Source organism: Myripristis murdjan, chromosome 14 (genome assembly GCF_902150065.1).
Source record: "Myripristis murdjan chromosome 14, fMyrMur1.1, whole genome shotgun sequence".
Taxonomy (NCBI): Eukaryota; Metazoa; Chordata; class Actinopteri; order Holocentriformes; family Holocentridae; genus Myripristis; species Myripristis murdjan.
The window spans coordinates 26,046,617-26,065,425 of NC_043993.1; the positions used below are offsets into that span (position 1 = coordinate 26,046,617).

The window sequence follows — 18,809 nt, forward strand, 5'->3', positions numbered from 1 at the left end:
ATTATGCTACAGATAACCAAACACTGTCAACATAAAATAGGGTGGAAATAAATGATTACATCCACCCCTGTTGCTTGAGTAGCTTTTTACTCAGCTCTTTACTATTTTTTTTTTTTAAGTCAAGCCATTTTTGTTTTTGTTGGAGTAGACTACTCAGTTTCACATGAATTACAAATTTTGTTGGCACAAGTCACAGTGAACTGCCAGTCAGCAAAAAGAGTCGTAAGCCTTTGAGCATTTATTTAGTAATTATTACAAATTATTATTATGCTCAGCCTAAACAAAATAATTAAGTGATTATTATTATTATAGTAGTTTTTTTTTTTTTTTTTATTAATTAATTAATTTTTCTTTAGAAGAGTCTTGAACTCAGCCCTCTTGTCCTTTTATATCTGCAAGGAAAAGATCATATTACAATGCTTTTTTTGTCAGTATTTTTGAGAAACCAACACATGGCCATTTATCATGAACTTTTGTACTTTGTAGCGTATATTGTGTATTGAACGTTTCTATTATTATTATTATTATTATTATTATTATTATTATTATTATTTCGGTTCGGTTTTACACCCCTATATAACATGGCTAACACAGTATAACACAAACAGGCTGAGTGCAGGCTGGGAGTATTTGTATTTCCCATACTACTCTTGTGTTATTTTTTACTCTTTGAAAATGTTTAAACCGACAGAGGAAGGGGACAAAGAACCACAGAGTTTAATCGGGTGCCATCTTATTTGCTCTTAGCAGTTTGCAGTCTTGATGCAGTTGTCTTTCAACTCAAACAAAGTCGTCCTTTATTATTTTTGACTGAACGGTAATCACAGACTCTCACAACCACTTCCGTGTCGAAGTCCCTCTCTTCCTTTGCGGCTGACAGACGTCGTACGTTTGCACGGAGTTTTTCTTATCTTGTCGCTTATTGTCTCTTTGGTGTGGACCGGCATTTTCCCACAACACCCTGCTTCTGCTCTCACAGATGACGAAAATGGCGGATAACGCAACATTGGTAGGTCCTCGAACGATGCTATTTTAGTTTCGAGATATTAAACATTTCCAGCAGGCAAATTAACGTGTTGTTTTCGACAGGTTGACGTCGTTGAGGGCTGTCGCCTCCCCGTTCTTCGCAAAAACCAAGAAAACGAAGACGAATGGCGTAAGTATTTTTCTGGTAGTTTCGCCACAGCTACCTCAGCTAGCTAACTTGCTAACCCCAGCCGTTGTTAGCCGACGCTGTGGCCTTTAGCGGCAGCATTGTAAACACCGCTGACAGCGAGGGTACACCTAATACTACTCACACACTTTTATAAACCTCAACCAGACAGTTTTTGATTTACACCGCTTTTAACACTTATTGCCCGACACATCAGCATTCACTAATCAGTTAACACCGTATTTCAATTGTAAATGGGTTTTTAATAATAACGTTTATGTCAGGTTAGACAAGCTGTGGATTGACGTCAAATAAGATCTATTACAGCTGACTGGACGTGTTTGGGCTCAGTTTTAGGGGTCGTTCTCCACTGTTATGGACAGACCTTTTCCACAGCAACCATTTGGCTTGTAACAGTAGAGTAAACACAGGTGATACCGATGACATTAATTAAGATTCAGTTCCAAGTAGGCGTGGCATAGCCACAGCGCTGCTGTTGTTCATGCAGGATCCTTAATTAATGTCAACATTAACACCTAGAGCTGGGATGATATTTTTATCTCCCGATTCAGTGGTCTTGTATGTAGCGTGATTCTTAACTATTGCGATTTGATTTTACCATTTAGTGTGATTTTTTTTTTTGTTTCTTGAATTAGCCTCTAGCGGGTGGATGCAAAGTTCCATGAGGCTCTCATTACTTTAAAAGTCACAGTGGATTTATACATTAATGTCAAGTTTCAAAAAATGGTCTCTCAACAATGAAATGGATAAGTAGAATCAGAAATACTTTAGTGGCCCAAGAGGGGAAATTGGGTACTATGGGGGTTGACATCATCACACATGAATAAAATTGGGCTCATTAAATCCACAGGAGTCTTAGCTTTCCAATCAAACCCAGTTTCTGCAATTACAAAACTGCTTATGCCCCATTATACACGAATACACCATTTTAGTATTGGCGTTAAAAAAAAAAAAAAAACACACACACACATTTACAGTGCATGCAAAAACCTATGTGGTTTCTGCCCCAAATTGCATGGGATTGGCAAAAAATGGGCTTGTCTGCAAAGGGGAGACAATGTGGGTACCTGATTCCACTCAGGTATCTTGAGGTCAGAGGTCAAGGCACACCTCTGAAACTAGCTCAACTTTGGAATGATATTTAGTCCCCTTGCTGACAACCTGGCATGACTTGCTATCAATGGATTCCTCAGGCCATCTAATTTCATATGGTACCATGCCATATGATAGCTTTATTTAAAAAAAAAAAAAAAAAAAAGCAGACTTTCGATACCCAAGCGAACTGATTTGTTTTTCCCCCTCCCCATCCCTAGTAACACCTGTGTTTACACTGCTGTAGAGAATGGGATCATGATGTAAGCTATGCAACGCATTGCGGATTTAAGGACTTGAACACTTGGGTTGTATTGTTTCATGTCCAGATGGCTGCTGTGAAGAATGTCTATTGAAGCAGGCTAAATGAAGAGACAGCAAGTACCACAGCCCAGGGACAGTGACAATTACAGCAGATAGGGACAGGATTCAGGCTTCGGCTATTGACATCGTCTGAAAGAGTGTCTGCTGTTGGGTGCATTCAGTGGTGTCCAAACTGATGTCTTTGGATTTTTCTTGCAATGATTCAGTGACATGTGGCAGTCTTCATAATATGGATGTGGTGTAGTGCAAATGAGCAAATGCTCCATGCTGTCTTCACTAACAGTGGAAATCCACCAGCAAAATGTGGGAAGAAATATGAAGCTGCTCAAGCAGACTGATCACAACATTGCAGCTCATGTGCTTCTTTTTCAGGCAGGTGCAGTTGAACTATGGCGCCAAGTGACAGGGCATACTTAATATATACAGTAGCTGCCGTCAAATAATCTTTTTTTGTTTAGTAAGGTTCCTAATTGAGTGAAATGACCCAGCTGTATCTAAGTGGCAGCCATGATAAGAGCTGGTTGAATTCTCTAAATATTACAGGAATCTAACAGTTATTTTCATACAGTCATACTGATTTGAATTCTCGATAAATACGAGTGGAGTGAGCGTGAGCAGCCGTTCTTAATGTGACAACCGTTTTGTTTCAGTTTTGTGACTGGTAGCCCATATTCCTTTTATTTCAGTTCCAACCCACTGAGGTAATATATTTCACTGTGTTGTCCATGTTTATATAGCCTACATGAAACAACACGGTAAGAACACACAGGGCATAGAATCTAAGATGCGATTTTTTTTAAATTATTTTTTTAAATAGTCCATTTTTAGAACATTGTAGTTTCACCACGACAGACGCACATCAGTAACATCTGCCATCACATAATTATTTTTTTGTCCTCATGTTGTTTTCCATCAAGGAAAAGTGGCTGGGAAAGGACATAGGATGTACTTTTTTTTGACTGTTCCACAGCAGCCATTGTTTCCCCTGTATTTTTCTACCTTTGGCTTATATCTGTTTGGGCCTAAGCTATGATTCATGTTGAGGTTTGTGTGCTAAAAATGTTGTAATCATTACTTACACAACACTGGATTATACTTTTTTAAATTTTAGATAATAGATGCAATTCCAGTGTTTATTTTAATTTTGCATTTTCTTTTGCAGTGGTGGTTAACTTCCTTGCTGTGGTGGTGCACCACAACTGATATCTTATCTGGCTTCGAGATAGTTTTTTTTAACTTAACTTAAACATGGGCAACAAAATCCGCTATTACATGCTGCCAACAAATATTAGGAGGTCAACAAGATTACCTGTTGTCATTTGTGTTTACCAGAGTGCCCCCCCACTTCCATTTTTGTGGTCCTTTTAAATGTTTTATAACGCTTTTATTGCGATCAAGCTGGCAAGGGTCTGTCAAGTTAGAAGCTGCCAGGCTGTAAAACAGAGTTGTATTACTTCATTTCAGATGTGGCCTTCTGTGTGTCATATTGAGTTATGGCTTTTCGCTAACTAGGACAAACAAGCCGTACTTTCACTCATTGTAAGAAACATGTCGAGTTAAATTCATATGACAGTTTTAAGTTGGTGTCTTTGTTTGTCTTTCTAGCATTGGCTGAAATCCTAAGTGTGAAGGAAATCCCTGGCAGAAAGCTTTACTATGTTCACTACATTGACTGTGAGTATAATCGGTGTCACTGATTTTTATTTATTTATTTAATTCAACTGCAAGTTTTCTACCATGTTAATTTAAATGAGACCTAAATCTTGTAAATGTGTTTTTTGTGTTTATGTAAAATTGTTTGTTATCAGTCAACAAGCGTCTGGATGAGTGGGTCACACCAGATAGGCTGGACATGAAGAAGCTCCAGTTCCCCAAGAAAGAAGCTAAAACGCCAACCAAAAATGGGCTTCCAGGGTCCCGTCCCAGTTCTCCAGAGAGAGAAGTGGTAAGCGCACACTCTACTGCTGGATATTCATCTCAGACACTCACATGTTGCAACAGTAAGCTCAGGTTTGTCAACATCATTTTAGCATTGTTATGGTACTGAACACAAGGAACATGGCTCCTTCATGAGAAGAGCCCATATTTTATATATCAGCATGATGAACAGCTTTAATCAAGCCATTTCAAAGGATGGCTTCAAGGAAGGGCAGAGGTTGGTATGTCTTTTGGAGAAGTGAGATCAGTAGTTTTTCAGCCCTTTTACAGTTTCTTATTTCCTCCTGATGCAACATATTGTGAAAGTTTGTTTTGATATTAATGCTGTTAATTTTATTACCTTTTTTGTGAACATTGCTAAATGAACATCTTGCAGGTAATGACCAGTAATTAATGGTCGTACCACAAGCAGTTTTGCATCCTTGTCAGTAATAGATCATTTTTACAATATATATATTTTTTTAAATTATTTTATTTTATTTATTTTTAATGGACTCAGCAGCAGAGACAGGTTGGCTGTTGGTAGTGGTGACCAATTTGCTGGGCATTTGCCCAGCAAATACCCAGCCTTACGAATGACCTGCAACACATTATGTGTTACTCAAGTTAAAATCAGCCAGCAGACTGTATGATGTGGTTGCTTGCTCTATGAACACATGTTTACAGTTGGTGTTCAGATTTTGATATTTGGCTTAGCATTGGCACGCCTATTTTAGAGAGATACCTCCAGTTTTGAGATATAAAGCCTCAGTGTCTTTCCACCTTGACCTTTTTTATTCATATTCCATCAAAATATTTTTCGCTGTCAATGATTACCACAGAAATTGATCATGTGTATTCTTGTTTTTCTAATTGGATGTTAATTATTATTTTAGCCACTTCAGTGAAATTGTGTGTACAGTGAATACCAGGAAAGCGTAGTGACTTCAAGGGTTAACACATGGATGTCAGTTAACCCCCTTCCTTCTCTTCCTTTCTGTTCAATTCAGAGGAAGAGTCTAGATCTCAACCTACAAACTGCCACAGCTCCTTCCAGAGGCAAAACCCTCCCCACACCGGTACAACTTGAATTTACCCATACTAGAGAGCCGTGACTAAAGCTCTTTACAGCTGGTCTAGTTTCACCTGGTGACAGCCAGGAATTGGATTGGTAAAAACTGCTTAATCTGAAATGCTGTGGCTACTAAACAGACACAGTCTTACCTAATGTCAGTACACAAAATGCAGCCCATTATTACATGGATGGCGCTCCTTACTGAAATAAAAAATAGAGCATCCTTTTATTTATTTATTAAATACTATGGCGTGAATGGAATGTAAAAATCTTGAATGTAAACAAATTGTTACTGAGTAATATTCTTAAAAGTTGTGGTTTGTTTCTGTTTGTCTTTCGCTGAACATCTAACAACATTTCTCTGATGCAGAAGCGGAAAGCAGAGTCTGTCTCCCTGGCACCTCAGGCATCCCCGGTCACTTCGGTGCCTTCGCTGCCAGGTTCAGCTGAAGCCTCTCAGGCGTCTGTCTACCCGGCTGTGAGGGACAGCAGCAGCTTCAACCCCAAGTCCCGCGACGACCACGACCAGCTCTCCTCTCTGACCACGGTAAAGAAACTCTCAGGCAACTCTGAGCCACTCTCATGTTTGATTTGAAGTCTGTAATCATGTGCTAGTGTGTAACCGCTGTCTTCTCTACACAATAGAATGGCACTGCCCGGCGACTCATGGCCTCACAGCCAGGGAGGAAGAGGAAGGCCAACTGTGGGGGCACTGATGAGGTACACAGCAGAAAGATATTTTATCTTGACAACAGCTTATTATTGTCCACCAACTAAAGATCATTATATTTTGGTTTCTCCATTTTTAAGTTTTGTAGATATAATGTAACTATACTCACCAAATGTATTTCACTGCTATCTTTTTATTTTAAAATCTGTGTCAGCATTTATTTGGTGATTATTAATTTTACTTTACACATTTAATGATTGCATCCTGAGAAGCTCAAAATTTTTGTCTGACAAAAACAGTAGTAACTGTTCAGTGGATGCAGGCGGTTATCTCAAGGAGTTACTTCAAGTGTCTGCATCAGCAGTATATGGCCATGCAAGCTAAAACTGTCCGAAATACTTGTTTTGGGATGAAAATAATGAAGAAAAGGATTCTTCATTATTCTAACTACATATTGTTTTGATATGAAAGGCAGCACTTCACTTTGATCCTGTATTTTTATTTTTCACCTCACTCATCCTAATATGAGCACTCAGCCAGCCAGAAAATAACACAACTCCTTAATGGTTTAAAACGTGGAGTTAGACCTATGTGTTGCCGTAGAGATAGTTGGAAGCAGTGCCTCTTGTTTGAATAGATATAACCAAACAACAATAATAAACCAGCTCAAACTAAATCAAAGCCCTGGAGATAATTGTTTTTCATGTTCTGTGATGAGTTTGATACTAACAAAAGTGAATTTAATGTACAATAACGTACCAGCCAGTAATCGGATTCACTATTGACTCTGCTTTTTAATATTTTCATTTTTAAACATTCCCATAGAATGTATTATGAATGTATACAAGTTTTCAGACTTTTTTCTCTGACTTTCGCTAATTACAAAAATAGCTTAGGAAAAAAATACAATACAGAATAAAAACATTAACTCAGCTGTCCTACTTGAGGCTGAGTTGTTGTATAGATAGAATTCCCTGTGCTTCAATTTCAGTGTGCCCTTTTTTTGAAAAGGCTGGTTTGCTTGTCTTTTTGTCTTTTTCTGCTAGACGATAAAGGTTTTGCAGTATAACAACCATCGAAGTGCCAGTGTCTTTCTTCCACCACAAGAAGTTTGTTATATTTCCTCTTATTGCCCATTTCGTATTTGTTACTGTTATGAATCAGCTATGACGCTTTGCGTCTCAAAATTTGTAAAAATAATAAAACACTCTCTCCTCCATTTGAATAATCATCTTTTTAGTTCTAATTTACATGATTCTAAATACTTGGAAATTACTGCAATAAGAGGCATTTAAAACCAGAACAGTTAATGTTGGTGCTTAATGTCACCTCTGTTCACCACCAGGATTCCCAGGACAGTTCTGATGGCATCCCCTCTGCTCCACGCATGACTGGCAGTCTGGTGTCCGACCGTAGCCATGATGACATAGTCACCCGAATGAAAAACATAGACTGTATAGAACTGGGCCGTCACAGACTGAAGCCGTGGTACTTCTCGCCGTACCCGCAGGAACTCACCACGTTACCTGTCCTCTACCTCTGTGAATTCTGCCTCAAGTACCTAAAAAGCCTCAAATGTCTGCAGAGGCATCTGGTGAGATTTCTGTGTAAAACATCGTCCAGATTGTTCCCAACTCGAGCGTTTTCTCTCCTGCTGCCTAGAATGTTGCCAATTCATCTCATCCTCTCATCTTTTATCATCTCTGACAGACAAAATGTAATCTTCGGCATCCCCCAGGCAATGAGATCTATCGCAAAGGCACCATCTCATTCTTTGAGATTGACGGCAGGAAAAACAAAGTTAGTGATTAATAATTATTAATTTGTCTTCCACTAATATTTTTGATATTGTATGTGTGTTATTTATGTATCCATTCATTATCATTATTATTATTATTATTTTTAGATCTATATTGAATGATTCCTTTTTGTTTTTTCCAGACGTATTCCCAGAACCTCTGTTTACTGGCCAAGTGCTTCCTGGACCACAAAACATTGTATTACGACACAGACCCCTTCCTCTTCTATGTAATGACAGAGTACGACTCCAAGGGCTTCCACATAGTGGGCTACTTCTCCAAGGTACACAAATTCCTTTGAGTATTTTGAAGTAATTTTAGAGTGTGTATACATTTTTTTTACATGCTAACATGTTGATTGCAGACAGCTAGTCACTATGCTTACTAAAACTTCTCAACACTGAATCGAACTTGTGTGCTGTGTGTGCAGGAAAAAGAGTCGACAGAAGATTATAACGTGGCCTGCATCCTCACCTTGCCTCCCTACCAGCGCAGAGGCTACGGCAAGCTCCTTATTGAGTTCAGTAAGTGAACAGATTTCAGAACGGTGGTGATGTAGTGTTAAATAAATGACTGTGCACTTGGGGGCAAATTCTGTATTTCCTCAACAGCGTTAGTTGTCTCTTCACCATATCCTTGTGTGTTGTATTTGTCAGGTTATGAGCTCTCTAAGGTTGAAGGGAAGACAGGCACTCCTGAGAAGCCACTTTCTGACCTTGGTCTTCTGTCCTATCGCTCCTACTGGTCCCAGACCATCTTAGAAATTCTCATGGACCTGAAGCCTGACAACGGGGAGAGGCCCCAGATTACCATCAAGTATAAACAACGTTTTTGTGTCAGCTTTTCCCCTGTAGCTCAAGAATTATATTAACAGCTATGCAGGCAATTTTTTTGATTTGATGTTTTCTTGTGCACCTCCAGTGAGATCAGTGAGATCACCAGTGTGAAGAAAGAGGATGTCATTTCAACACTGCAATACCTCAACCTCATCAACTATTACAAGGTGAGAGACCAAGACAGCATGCTTTGAATTTCTCATTGACATGTTAGTTCTTGCATTAAATGTCAACCTGTTTTTAAAGTGATGTTACATGGGCAAATGGAGCAGGGAGCTGATATCATAGGCAAAGAAATCTGACAATGAGCAATTAAGATTTGGTTGTTGGTGGTGTGAAAATGGATAAAATTACAGAAATTTTCCCCAACAACTCAAGTCATAATTAATAAAAGGAGTAACATTTGACACGTTGCTGGCAGCTAACACTGGGTGATACCGTTGACAAGTGATGTGGAAGTGTTCATTTGTATTGTGTAGCAAAATGGCTCTCACATACAGTTAGAACTATGGTTTTGAGAGCCATCTTGACTTATATTGAGATCAGGAACAGATGCAGGTAAATGTGTTACTGAGCCTCCATGTCACTTTTAATTTTCAGCCCTAGGCAAAAAATACTTGACAACATGAACTGACTTTCTGATTAAAAAATTTGACTCGGTCTTCCCTTGCGTCCAGGGTCAGTATATCCTGACTCTTTCAGAGGACATTGTGGATGGACATGAAAGAGCAATGCAGAAGAGACACTTGCGCATAGATCCAAAATGCCTTCACTTCACCCCCAAGGACTGGAGCAAAAGGGGCAAGTGGTAGAGTCCCCCACCTCCCCCCTCCCACTGATAGCAGACTTTACTGAAGTCATCAGATAAAGCTTTTTGTTGAGTTGTGGAACCTCTATACAGAAACCTTTTTGAACCCAAAACCCTTTTTGTTGAAGGTATAAACAGTGAGCGGAAGTTGACATTCAGGATGCGTATGCTTTTATTGTAAATAAAAGACCTGCTGGTTAACAGAGTGACAGTTTTTTCTTTTACAGATATAAGGTGATGAAAGTAAATGGCCACATGCCAAGATCTTCATCACCTCAGAGCTTATCAGTATATAAAAGAACATGTTTTTATAACCTTAATAAAACAGAAAACCATGGGTCAGGTATAGGGCTGAACGATTATAGGAAAAGATCTAATTGCGATTTTTCTGGCAGATATTGCGATTTCGATTTTATTCGCGATATTTCTTCAAATCAAGCTTCAGTACAATATACACCATGTACAGTAACAAATTTAAAACATGACATCAAGTTACATCATACCATCAAAACATTAAATGCTATTTACTCTAATGCAAGGATGAATAATAAAAAGGTAAGAATTGCGTCCAACATGTATTTATTGCCAAAAAACATGCATGTACATTCTTAAAAGTCCTTGACTAACAGCAGTTATTACAACTGAAGAACTAAAAGAGCCATATTTGACTGTATTATTTTGAAAAAGTAGTGCAAAAAATCCTTAATTGTGTATAGTTGAAAAAAGTAATAAAATACAGAACAATTAAAAAAAAAAAAAAAAAAAAAGATGTTAAATAAGTAATAACACTCCACATTTTTCAGCTGTTACAACTTTTTCCTCACACTCTGCGTACAGCTGTGGGATGGCAGCCTGGCTGAAGTAGGTACGGGAGGTAATCCTATCTTCTGTCCAGCGTGCGGAGGAGGTTTTGAAATCCGTCTCTGATGATTGGTTAGCGTGACCTGTCCACGCGTAGCATGCTGCTTCTGATTGGTGAGCTTGACAGGGCATGATGGTGGGATGGTATGGAGACGGCATGTATGTGTAAAATAGTTGACACAACAGACCCTGGGTCAGTCAGGAGCGCTGCAAAAAATGCAGCTAGATCGCACTGTCTGAAATCGCAATTTCGATCAGCAAGCGATAAATCGTTCAGCCCTAGTCAGGTATCTACTAAAATAGTGGAAATTACAGCCTAAAGACACACAAACACACACAAAAAAAAAAACACTGGGCACCTCATGAAGATGAGATGGAAGGTTTGGAGATAATGAGTTGGATTCTGTATTACGTTGCATCTGTTTAAAAAGTTTTTTAATTCCCAAGAAGTTTTTTTGCTTCCAAAAAATGCAGATAGGGAGAAGTCACGCAGAATGTAAATAAAAATCCGTTTGTGTGCTAGGTTATTGAAAAAAAAAAAAAGTGCCTGGCACACAACAAGGAAGTAGAGCTTCAAGGTTCTCATCAAGGATATTTTTTATGGATCTAAAAAAATATGGCTCAAGCAGAACTTCAGGAAGAAAATACATCCTTGCATGAGAAACCTTTTTTCAAGAATTCGTGGGTATAATTTTCAGAAACTTTTTTTTTTTTTTAATTCTACAACAGATGTCAGCTAAACCTGGGTCAAGGGAGACTGTGTTAGCTTCAGAAAGGGGAATTAGTTAAGCATGCCAAGAAAATGTTCAAAGGAGGCAAATAAGTCACTGTGAGACCTGCGGCACTCATTACACACTGGGACTTCCAATATCTATGAAACACTCCCGACATACTCATCAGTTTGTGCTTTAAACAGTAAAAAGGTGAAGGTGACTCCGATTCATCTCCGAGCTTCTCTTTCGCTGGGTGCATCAGCGTGTTTGGTTTTGAAAGCATATCTGTTCAGCAACAGAAGAGAGCCAATGTCGCCATCATGTCTGCTTAATCATTTATAATATTAGTCTTGCTTTTATATTCCACACTATCATTTAGTTGGTAATATTCTGTGCTCTTTACATGTGATCATACTAGTGAATACGACTAGTGTGATCGGTCATGAACATCTGTCCACAGTGCACAATGAGACAAATCAATTTCACACTATTTGTTACTTGTAATAATTGTACATACTGAAAATGTTTTGTAAAAAAAAAAATGCTTAGAAAAGAAAAAAGCCATGTTGAACTGTTAGAAGAATGTAAATTATGTGTACAGTTGTCTTTTAATTTTTTTTTTTTTACTTGAATGTAAACTAACAGGTGGCACAATATTGATTTAATGAAACTTTACTGACTTTACAGTTGTTGTCAGGAAAATGCGTCGAAAGAAGTGATGTATATTTACTTTGAGTTTGTTTCATGTTTACATGTCTCCTAAGATGTTGAAGCCCAAATTTACCCAGTTGAAATTCTCTGGATTTGGTATATCTAAGTGAAATACAGTCCATTTAAAGTATGATTTGGATGTTTGATATAAAAACCTTGTTTAATTGATTAAAAAAGTTTAAAAACTCAAGTCTTTCTCTTTTTAATATTCAAAACAGCACTTTTCCCCTGTCAAATTGGTTTTTAATGAACTAAACATAGCTGGAGAGCAAGGTTTAACATGTTTAGTCACAAATAAGAATTATATGAATGGATGTCAGCAAAGATAACATGAAACCTAAGGCAATATTTGGATTGACTATGGATTATGAAATGTGGCAGCACTTGTGACTTCAAGTCATTTAGCTTGTGTCTTTAGTGGGGTGTGAACATTTTCCAGCTTTTCATATCCGCTGGCTCATATGTTCAGGCTGAAGAAGCATCTGAATATGATGAGGAAAAACAGTAGGAGGAATTCTTAAAATATAGGTGATGTATAGAGATTTCGGCATTAAAATAAACTTCCCACATACTCCTTTGAAATGCTGTTAATTTCCTGTGCTGTTGGGTGACAGATCAAAGTATTTCACTGTTTGATCAGTGACTGCTCCATCCTTAACTGCCACTTTTTCATTATCACAATCAAAGAGGGGTTTCACCAAATTGTCATGTAATTCTGATGAAGTACCTGGTGAAAATTCTGTTTTCTGCCAGCTTGAAGTTTCAAGATAAAGAAGAGGCAATCCTGAGACAATCAGTTATATTGTCTGAGACTGTTTTAAAACATCTCGTTTTAACCTCATATATTCCCACTGATTTGAAGAACTCACAAATCCATTAACAGTTTTAATGTGTGCTGAATAACAACCTTAGTGGTAAATTCACTGGAACTGAGCTGTTTTATACAGTTAGATGAGCCATCAAGCCTTCAGTGAACACACCCCCAACAAATTGGCCATTAGGCCAGTCACAGTAACAGTTAGACTTTCCATTATTTGTGAGACATCATTGCCTGGAAGATGTATGGAGATAATCTTACAGGATTTAAAATTTCATTGCAGTAAGACAATTTTTTTTTTTTTTTTTTTTTTTTTGTAATGAAAATGGAAGCATGCAATGTGCAATTTACATATTACTTCAATTTAGTAGGTTAAGCTCTGTCACTAAGTCTGAAATAGACACATTGAAACATGATGATGAATCCTCCCTGTGCATAAAAGATTAGTATTGCTAACTGTAACAAGGCAGAATATGCCTTGCTGGTGCCTCATGGGCTGAAAAGTAACTCTGTTAATGTTGTTATAGCAGTGTGTAAATTCCAAATGAAAAGTGGTCACAGGGTCCTGTGTTTACCAATGTGGTCATCCAGGCAGATTACACAATAACTATTATTTCATCATAGTTGAGCGAGTTAAGGCATTGCCATATGAGTAATATAACGGTTTCCCTTTGCTTTGTAGTCTGAACTTGCACCACTCCAACTGGAGCAGGCAAAGGATTCACACTGAGATTAAATGAGGTGTATAGCAGTGCATTGAGCATAGCTTGGGCATACGTTACACCCTACTCCATGCAAATTTCAGTAGTTATGTGTCCCTGCTTGCTTTTCCATGAGGGTACCATTGACACTGTGGATTTTTGGAGCAGAAATAGCCACCCATGTAGGTAAAAACAAACAGCAAAGGACAGGATGTGAAGTGTGAAGGAGCCTTGCATGCTTAGTCACCCCATCTGATTACCCTTTCCAAAGTTTAAAGGAGAGTCACTCTCAAATCATTCTGATTGAATGAGCTTGTATGAACAGAACTGCCCCCAGCTTTGCTGCGATTCTTCCTCCCTCAAGTGGCGTTTGGAAATTCTTTCAAAGGCCTTCGGACAGTATCACCAGATCTAGAAATTTTTATATGGGGTGGCAAAGAATTTTGGCAGAGTGGCTTAGGCGGGTGGTGGGTAGATCAGACATCTGTAAATTAGTTACACACATACAGCTCCTCACATGAAATCCCTAGACTCCTCAGTGAAATTCTCTACAGAAAGCTCAAAGTGCAATGAGTCCAAACAGGACCGAATCACTAGGGGTTTCCCAGAGAATGTGTTGAACTTTAATTTTTGACATTATGTGATACGCTAATCTAACCCTGTAGTACCCACTATGTGCACTGCAAGGCTACTTTTTGACATCACATCTTTTACATATCAATATGTTTTTTTGGGGTTTTTTTGTTTTGTTTTGTTTGTTTTTTTTTATTAATGTACATTTCTGTGTTTCATCTAATATAAGGACATCTGTAAGGGAAATCAGAATGGAACAAACAGTAGAGTGGAATAGTGGACATGCTATAATAATATCTGTGGCCACCACCAGGGGGTAACATAGTGTGCCTAGAAAACTGGCCTAGACATCGAGACAAGAAGATACACTAAAGCTTTGATGAACCATTTAGGGGAAAAAAAAACAAAACATTTAATCTAGTAAACGTCTTGAATCAAATGTAGTGATTTTAGAGCATTCGGCCCCACTGACCATCATACATTGTACTCTGTGTAGCAAGTGTTCAGCACTGCCCCCAATGTCCAAAAGACTGTACTGCACTCTTTGTTTTCTGTCTCACATCAGTCAATGGCCTTGGCTGAGCTTTGTCACTCTGTAGGCTGTACATGAACTGATACAATGTATATACAATGTATCAGTTCACATGCGGTCTGTGTTCCACTCTAATGATACAATGTATCAGTTCACGTGTGTTCCGTGTTCCACTCTAATGATACAATGTATCAGTTCATGTGCGTTCCGTGTTCCACTCTAATGATACAATGTAGCAGTTCATGTGTGTTCCGTGTTCCACTCTAATGATACAATGTATCAGTTCATGTGTGTTCTGTGTTCCACTCTAATGATACAATGTATCAGTTCATGCAAAGCCTGTATAGAGAGAAAGCCCAACCAAAGCGACTGACTGCTGTGAGGCAGAGGAAAAAGTGCAAGACCATATAGATACCATATAGTGTCATCACTGTTGAATTTGTCCACAGGTTTCCACACATCATTCTGCCTTTTCACCTGAACTTGGACATCAGCGTTTTGGTATTTCTGACCAGCAACAATATTTTTTTTTATTGAAAATGAGATTGCCCAAACCTGGGCTGGCAGCTGTTATGTTTTTGTTTTTGTTTTTTTAAATATTTATTTATTTATTTTTGGGTGCCAATTGCCAGCCCATGTCACCTGCTAGATCCACTTATGCCACACAAGGCGATGATCCTCTCAAGGTGGATCTAAATACTGGTGCAAGGACTGCAAGCTGCCTTGTTTCCTTTGCAGCTCTTCATTGTGAGTTTGGATGCTTGTCCTCACTGTTAGCTCTGAGATTTGGGCATATTGTTATTCTGGCGTACCTTCTACCACCAAAACTTCACAGACATTTTCTTTACACAGCTGGTTCCTCAGTGGAAAAACAGAAATTTCACACTAATTATTGCACTCTGTCCACATTCCTCATTTGGGTTGTCTTCCTAGCAACCTGTGCACAACCCTTATCTTGGTGTCTAGCTGGTGGCTGATATTATTGGGAACCTCAAGAGACTGAAATGCTCTATCTCTTGGGTTTCTGCTCCTGCCATGTCTTTTATTTCACTCTCTCGCCCACTGGATCTTCTGGCCCTACCAAATTCATCAGGGGCAGTCACCAGCCTGCAGAATAAATGCATGTTAGTGAATGTTACCGTACCACGGAAGCTTCCTGACCAACGATGAAGTGACGGCTGACTTTGTGACCTTTCTTTTAGTACAAGCTATTGTTCCTGTCACTATAGTTGCAGTGAGGCAGCACAACACCTCTCATTATTACTGTGCATTGTTTTCTCCAAGGCCTCTGCTCCTTCTGGTCTGAGAAGATACACACTGCCGTCTCCTTGAGGCTGTTGTTAAACGACAAAGGTCGGAGGAGGAGCAAACTTTTCGTTTTCCTGATGACAAAAAGTCCACAACAAGAAAGACAGCTCTTTTACTCTGTAGGCATAAACAGCATGAATGTTGGCAGTGGTGTGCACAAAACGTCTCTGCAATGTCTGATAGTGGCACTCCACCACCCCTCCTGGTAAATCTACTGTCCAAGTAGATCCAAGGCTGTTAGCTGCCTGGCAAATCTGCCCTCTACTCTCCAGATGCTCAGCGAACGGCAATAGCTACACCATACTGTTCCCAGAGGCCATAGGTCTGTTTGGATGGGACTGGGATCTGTTAGCTCCAGTGTTTCTGGATAATACAAATTTGGCAGGGAAACTTAATGTTGTATCCATAGCCACCATTTTTCCCTTAGCAGGTGACATTTAGTCGGGGAGAGCTGGCTGTGACGTCAAGTCGATCTTGTATCCAGACGTTCCCTGATTTTCATTGCATTAGATGACCTTCTTCCCGCCAAAATGCATTAGTAAACCTGACTAGGCTGAAACAGCAGATTTTTTGTGTGTTTTTATCAAAATGATGGGTAATGATTGCCGTGACATGTGCAGTGTTAAATTGCATCATAACACGCACTGGCCTCTTTTTGAAAACTAGGTATTGCTGCCTATCAAATAGGGAAAACGAATGATCTATAAAGTAATCTTGAGGAAAATTAAGGTCTTGAATAGAAAAAAAAAATCTAACTGTATTACACCTTGGGTTTGACGTTGAGAGTGACCCTGATTTTGGCTTGGCGGATCATAATTGGAATTTCTGGGGGCTGTATTTCTACAAGAGCCTGTGTGTTATCAACGCAAAATTTGGATAAATGCAGCACAGGCAGCATCTGCTCCACAATGCAACGCATGTGCAACTTGACGAGCAACAGCAACAGACGGATTCATGTAAAATGGATGAGATTCCATGGAAGGGATGCATTTAACATTTACAAGTGTGCTCATGATATAAAAGTTGAGCTGAGATGCACTGTGCCAGATATGGCCTGTTAAAATTTTCATATTTGACCTTTAATGATAGTGCTACCCTCAGGCTAATTGGGGTCAGGCTGCAGCCCGGTCGAGGAGGGCCCATCTTCTGTCATTGTTTAAAACAGCGTATCTCTGGCACGTATCATCTCATATCCATTTGAGCTGAGCATGAAAAAAGAAAAGAAAAACAAAAGGGCTTCACAACAGAGTTGAAGCACTAAAACAGACTTGGTAGAGCATCTCCACATGGTGTCACTATAGCACTGATAGTTTTTCAATTCCAATAAGACTTTGAATGGGACTAATCATTTGTAAAGTTTAAAGAACCCATGTAAAAAGCAAACAGAAACAACTGAATACATATTTTTCCCCTTGGTATCAGATATAAGAGATATAGCGTGCAATACTTCAGAATTATCTTAGTAATAGTGACAATGTCCTGTGCACATATCTGACAAAGGTGATTGTTAACTTGTTTAGATTGTTTAGTTTCCTTGACACTGATCAAGGCTAGTATCAAACTAAAATATATTAACATGTGAAATTTATGCAATTTTTTTTTTAGTTATAGTGAATGAAATAAAAGCCGTATCCACTCAGCACTGTGATATTTAACAAGATTGGCTGATTATTTTCGGTGAATTGTAACAGTCAGGAAAACCTCAACGGTAGTGGAAGAAACAGATTCCCACTAACAACAACAACAAAAAAAAAAAAAAAAAAAAAAAAAACAGATCTCAACTGTTGCCAACCACATGCTGAGGTGTGCATGTTAGAGAATATAAATGTTGGACTGCTATCGTCTTGGTCCCTCTGTATTTTTTTACCCTTATCTGTTCAAGGCACTTGCTACCAACAACACAGACTTCTTATCCCCACCCCCAACCCCCAGCTCTGCTCTGAGCTTGACCAGAGCCGCTGACCTGGTAACATGGCCATATGGTAAGGCTAGCACTAGACTTCATACAGTAATTAGGGGAGGGTGGGGTGGAGGTGGGGGGCAGGGCTGGCGCTGTGGTGCAGCATAAGTTAAAGCAACATTATTCTTCTCTTCTAAACACCTCAGGTTTTCATATATGTCATCTTGGCCTCTGTAGTCAGGTAAATGTTTAAGAGGAAAAGGGCGAGGGCGCGCTGTTGTGGCCCGTCTCCTCCTGCATGGCGGTGCACTCTCATTGTTTTGGAGCACGTCGATTGTTTGGTGTGGTCTCCACCTACTTGCCTACGTTTGGGGAGTACACAAAGGTCTCTGCAGCCAAACAAACTGTCTCTCACACACACACAAACACACATGCACATACACTCTGCCATTTTCACCTTTGCCCCCAAGTCAGCTGTCCCCAACTGTAGAGTTAATTGCGCTAAAATGTCAGTTTTGGCAATTAAAGCAAATGAGACTCCAAATGCACGTGTGTGTATGTGTCACTGCCAGCGCTCCAGTGCTTCTAGACATCAGTCTAGGAACAGGATTAGTCTGAATTGCACCAAAAAGGCTAATTGTGAGGATTGAATGCACTGATGTAACAACTCACTCTTTTATCTACTTTTTTCTCTGCATTGTCTTTAAGCGGTTGATGCAGCCACATTGTAAATTTACTGTCTTGCCAATAAAGCATTTTGAATTTAAGACACAGAGAGCTCTCATCCTGCCCACTGCTGTCCGTTGCTGCCTCAACCTCTCTCTGACAAGGAGATGGGGAGGGGGAGGAGAGAGAGAGAGAGAGAGAGAGAGAGAGAGAGCGGGTTTGCTGTGTGCGAGAGGAGGAGAAAGAGGGGGTTGGCTTTCAATGTGATGTGAATGGAATAGAATCAGCGAGAGACAGAGAGAGAGAGAGAAAGAGAGAGAGAGGGAGGGAGG

General features: G+C 39.3%; 1 protein-coding gene across 3 annotated transcripts; it reads left to right on the top strand.

Annotated features, from left to right (window-relative positions):
- The first annotated feature begins 714 nt into the window (after positions 1-714).
- kat5b (K(lysine) acetyltransferase 5b) lies at positions 715-9,900 on the top strand. 3 transcript variants are annotated; one of them, XM_030069109.1, is made up of 15 exons: positions 719-1,009; positions 1,090-1,156; positions 4,196-4,264; positions 4,399-4,535; positions 5,518-5,586; positions 5,953-6,129; positions 6,228-6,302; positions 7,299-7,361; positions 7,598-7,846; positions 7,963-8,052; positions 8,194-8,334; positions 8,482-8,575; positions 8,708-8,867; positions 8,973-9,054; positions 9,565-9,900. In XM_030069109.1, the coding sequence occupies exons 1-15, from the start codon at positions 980-982 to the stop codon at positions 9,697-9,699; spliced, it is 1,638 nt and encodes a 545-aa protein (XP_029924969.1). In that variant the 5' UTR covers positions 719-979; the 3' UTR covers positions 9,700-9,900. The 3 variants fall into 3 exon arrangements, with proteins under 3 accessions (XP_029924971.1, XP_029924969.1, XP_029924970.1); XM_030069111.1 differs by lacking the exon at positions 5,518-5,586 and having other exon boundaries at positions 715-1,009; XM_030069110.1 differs by lacking the exon at positions 7,299-7,361 and having other exon boundaries at positions 720-1,009.
- Positions 9,901-18,809: the final 8,909 nt, after the last annotated feature.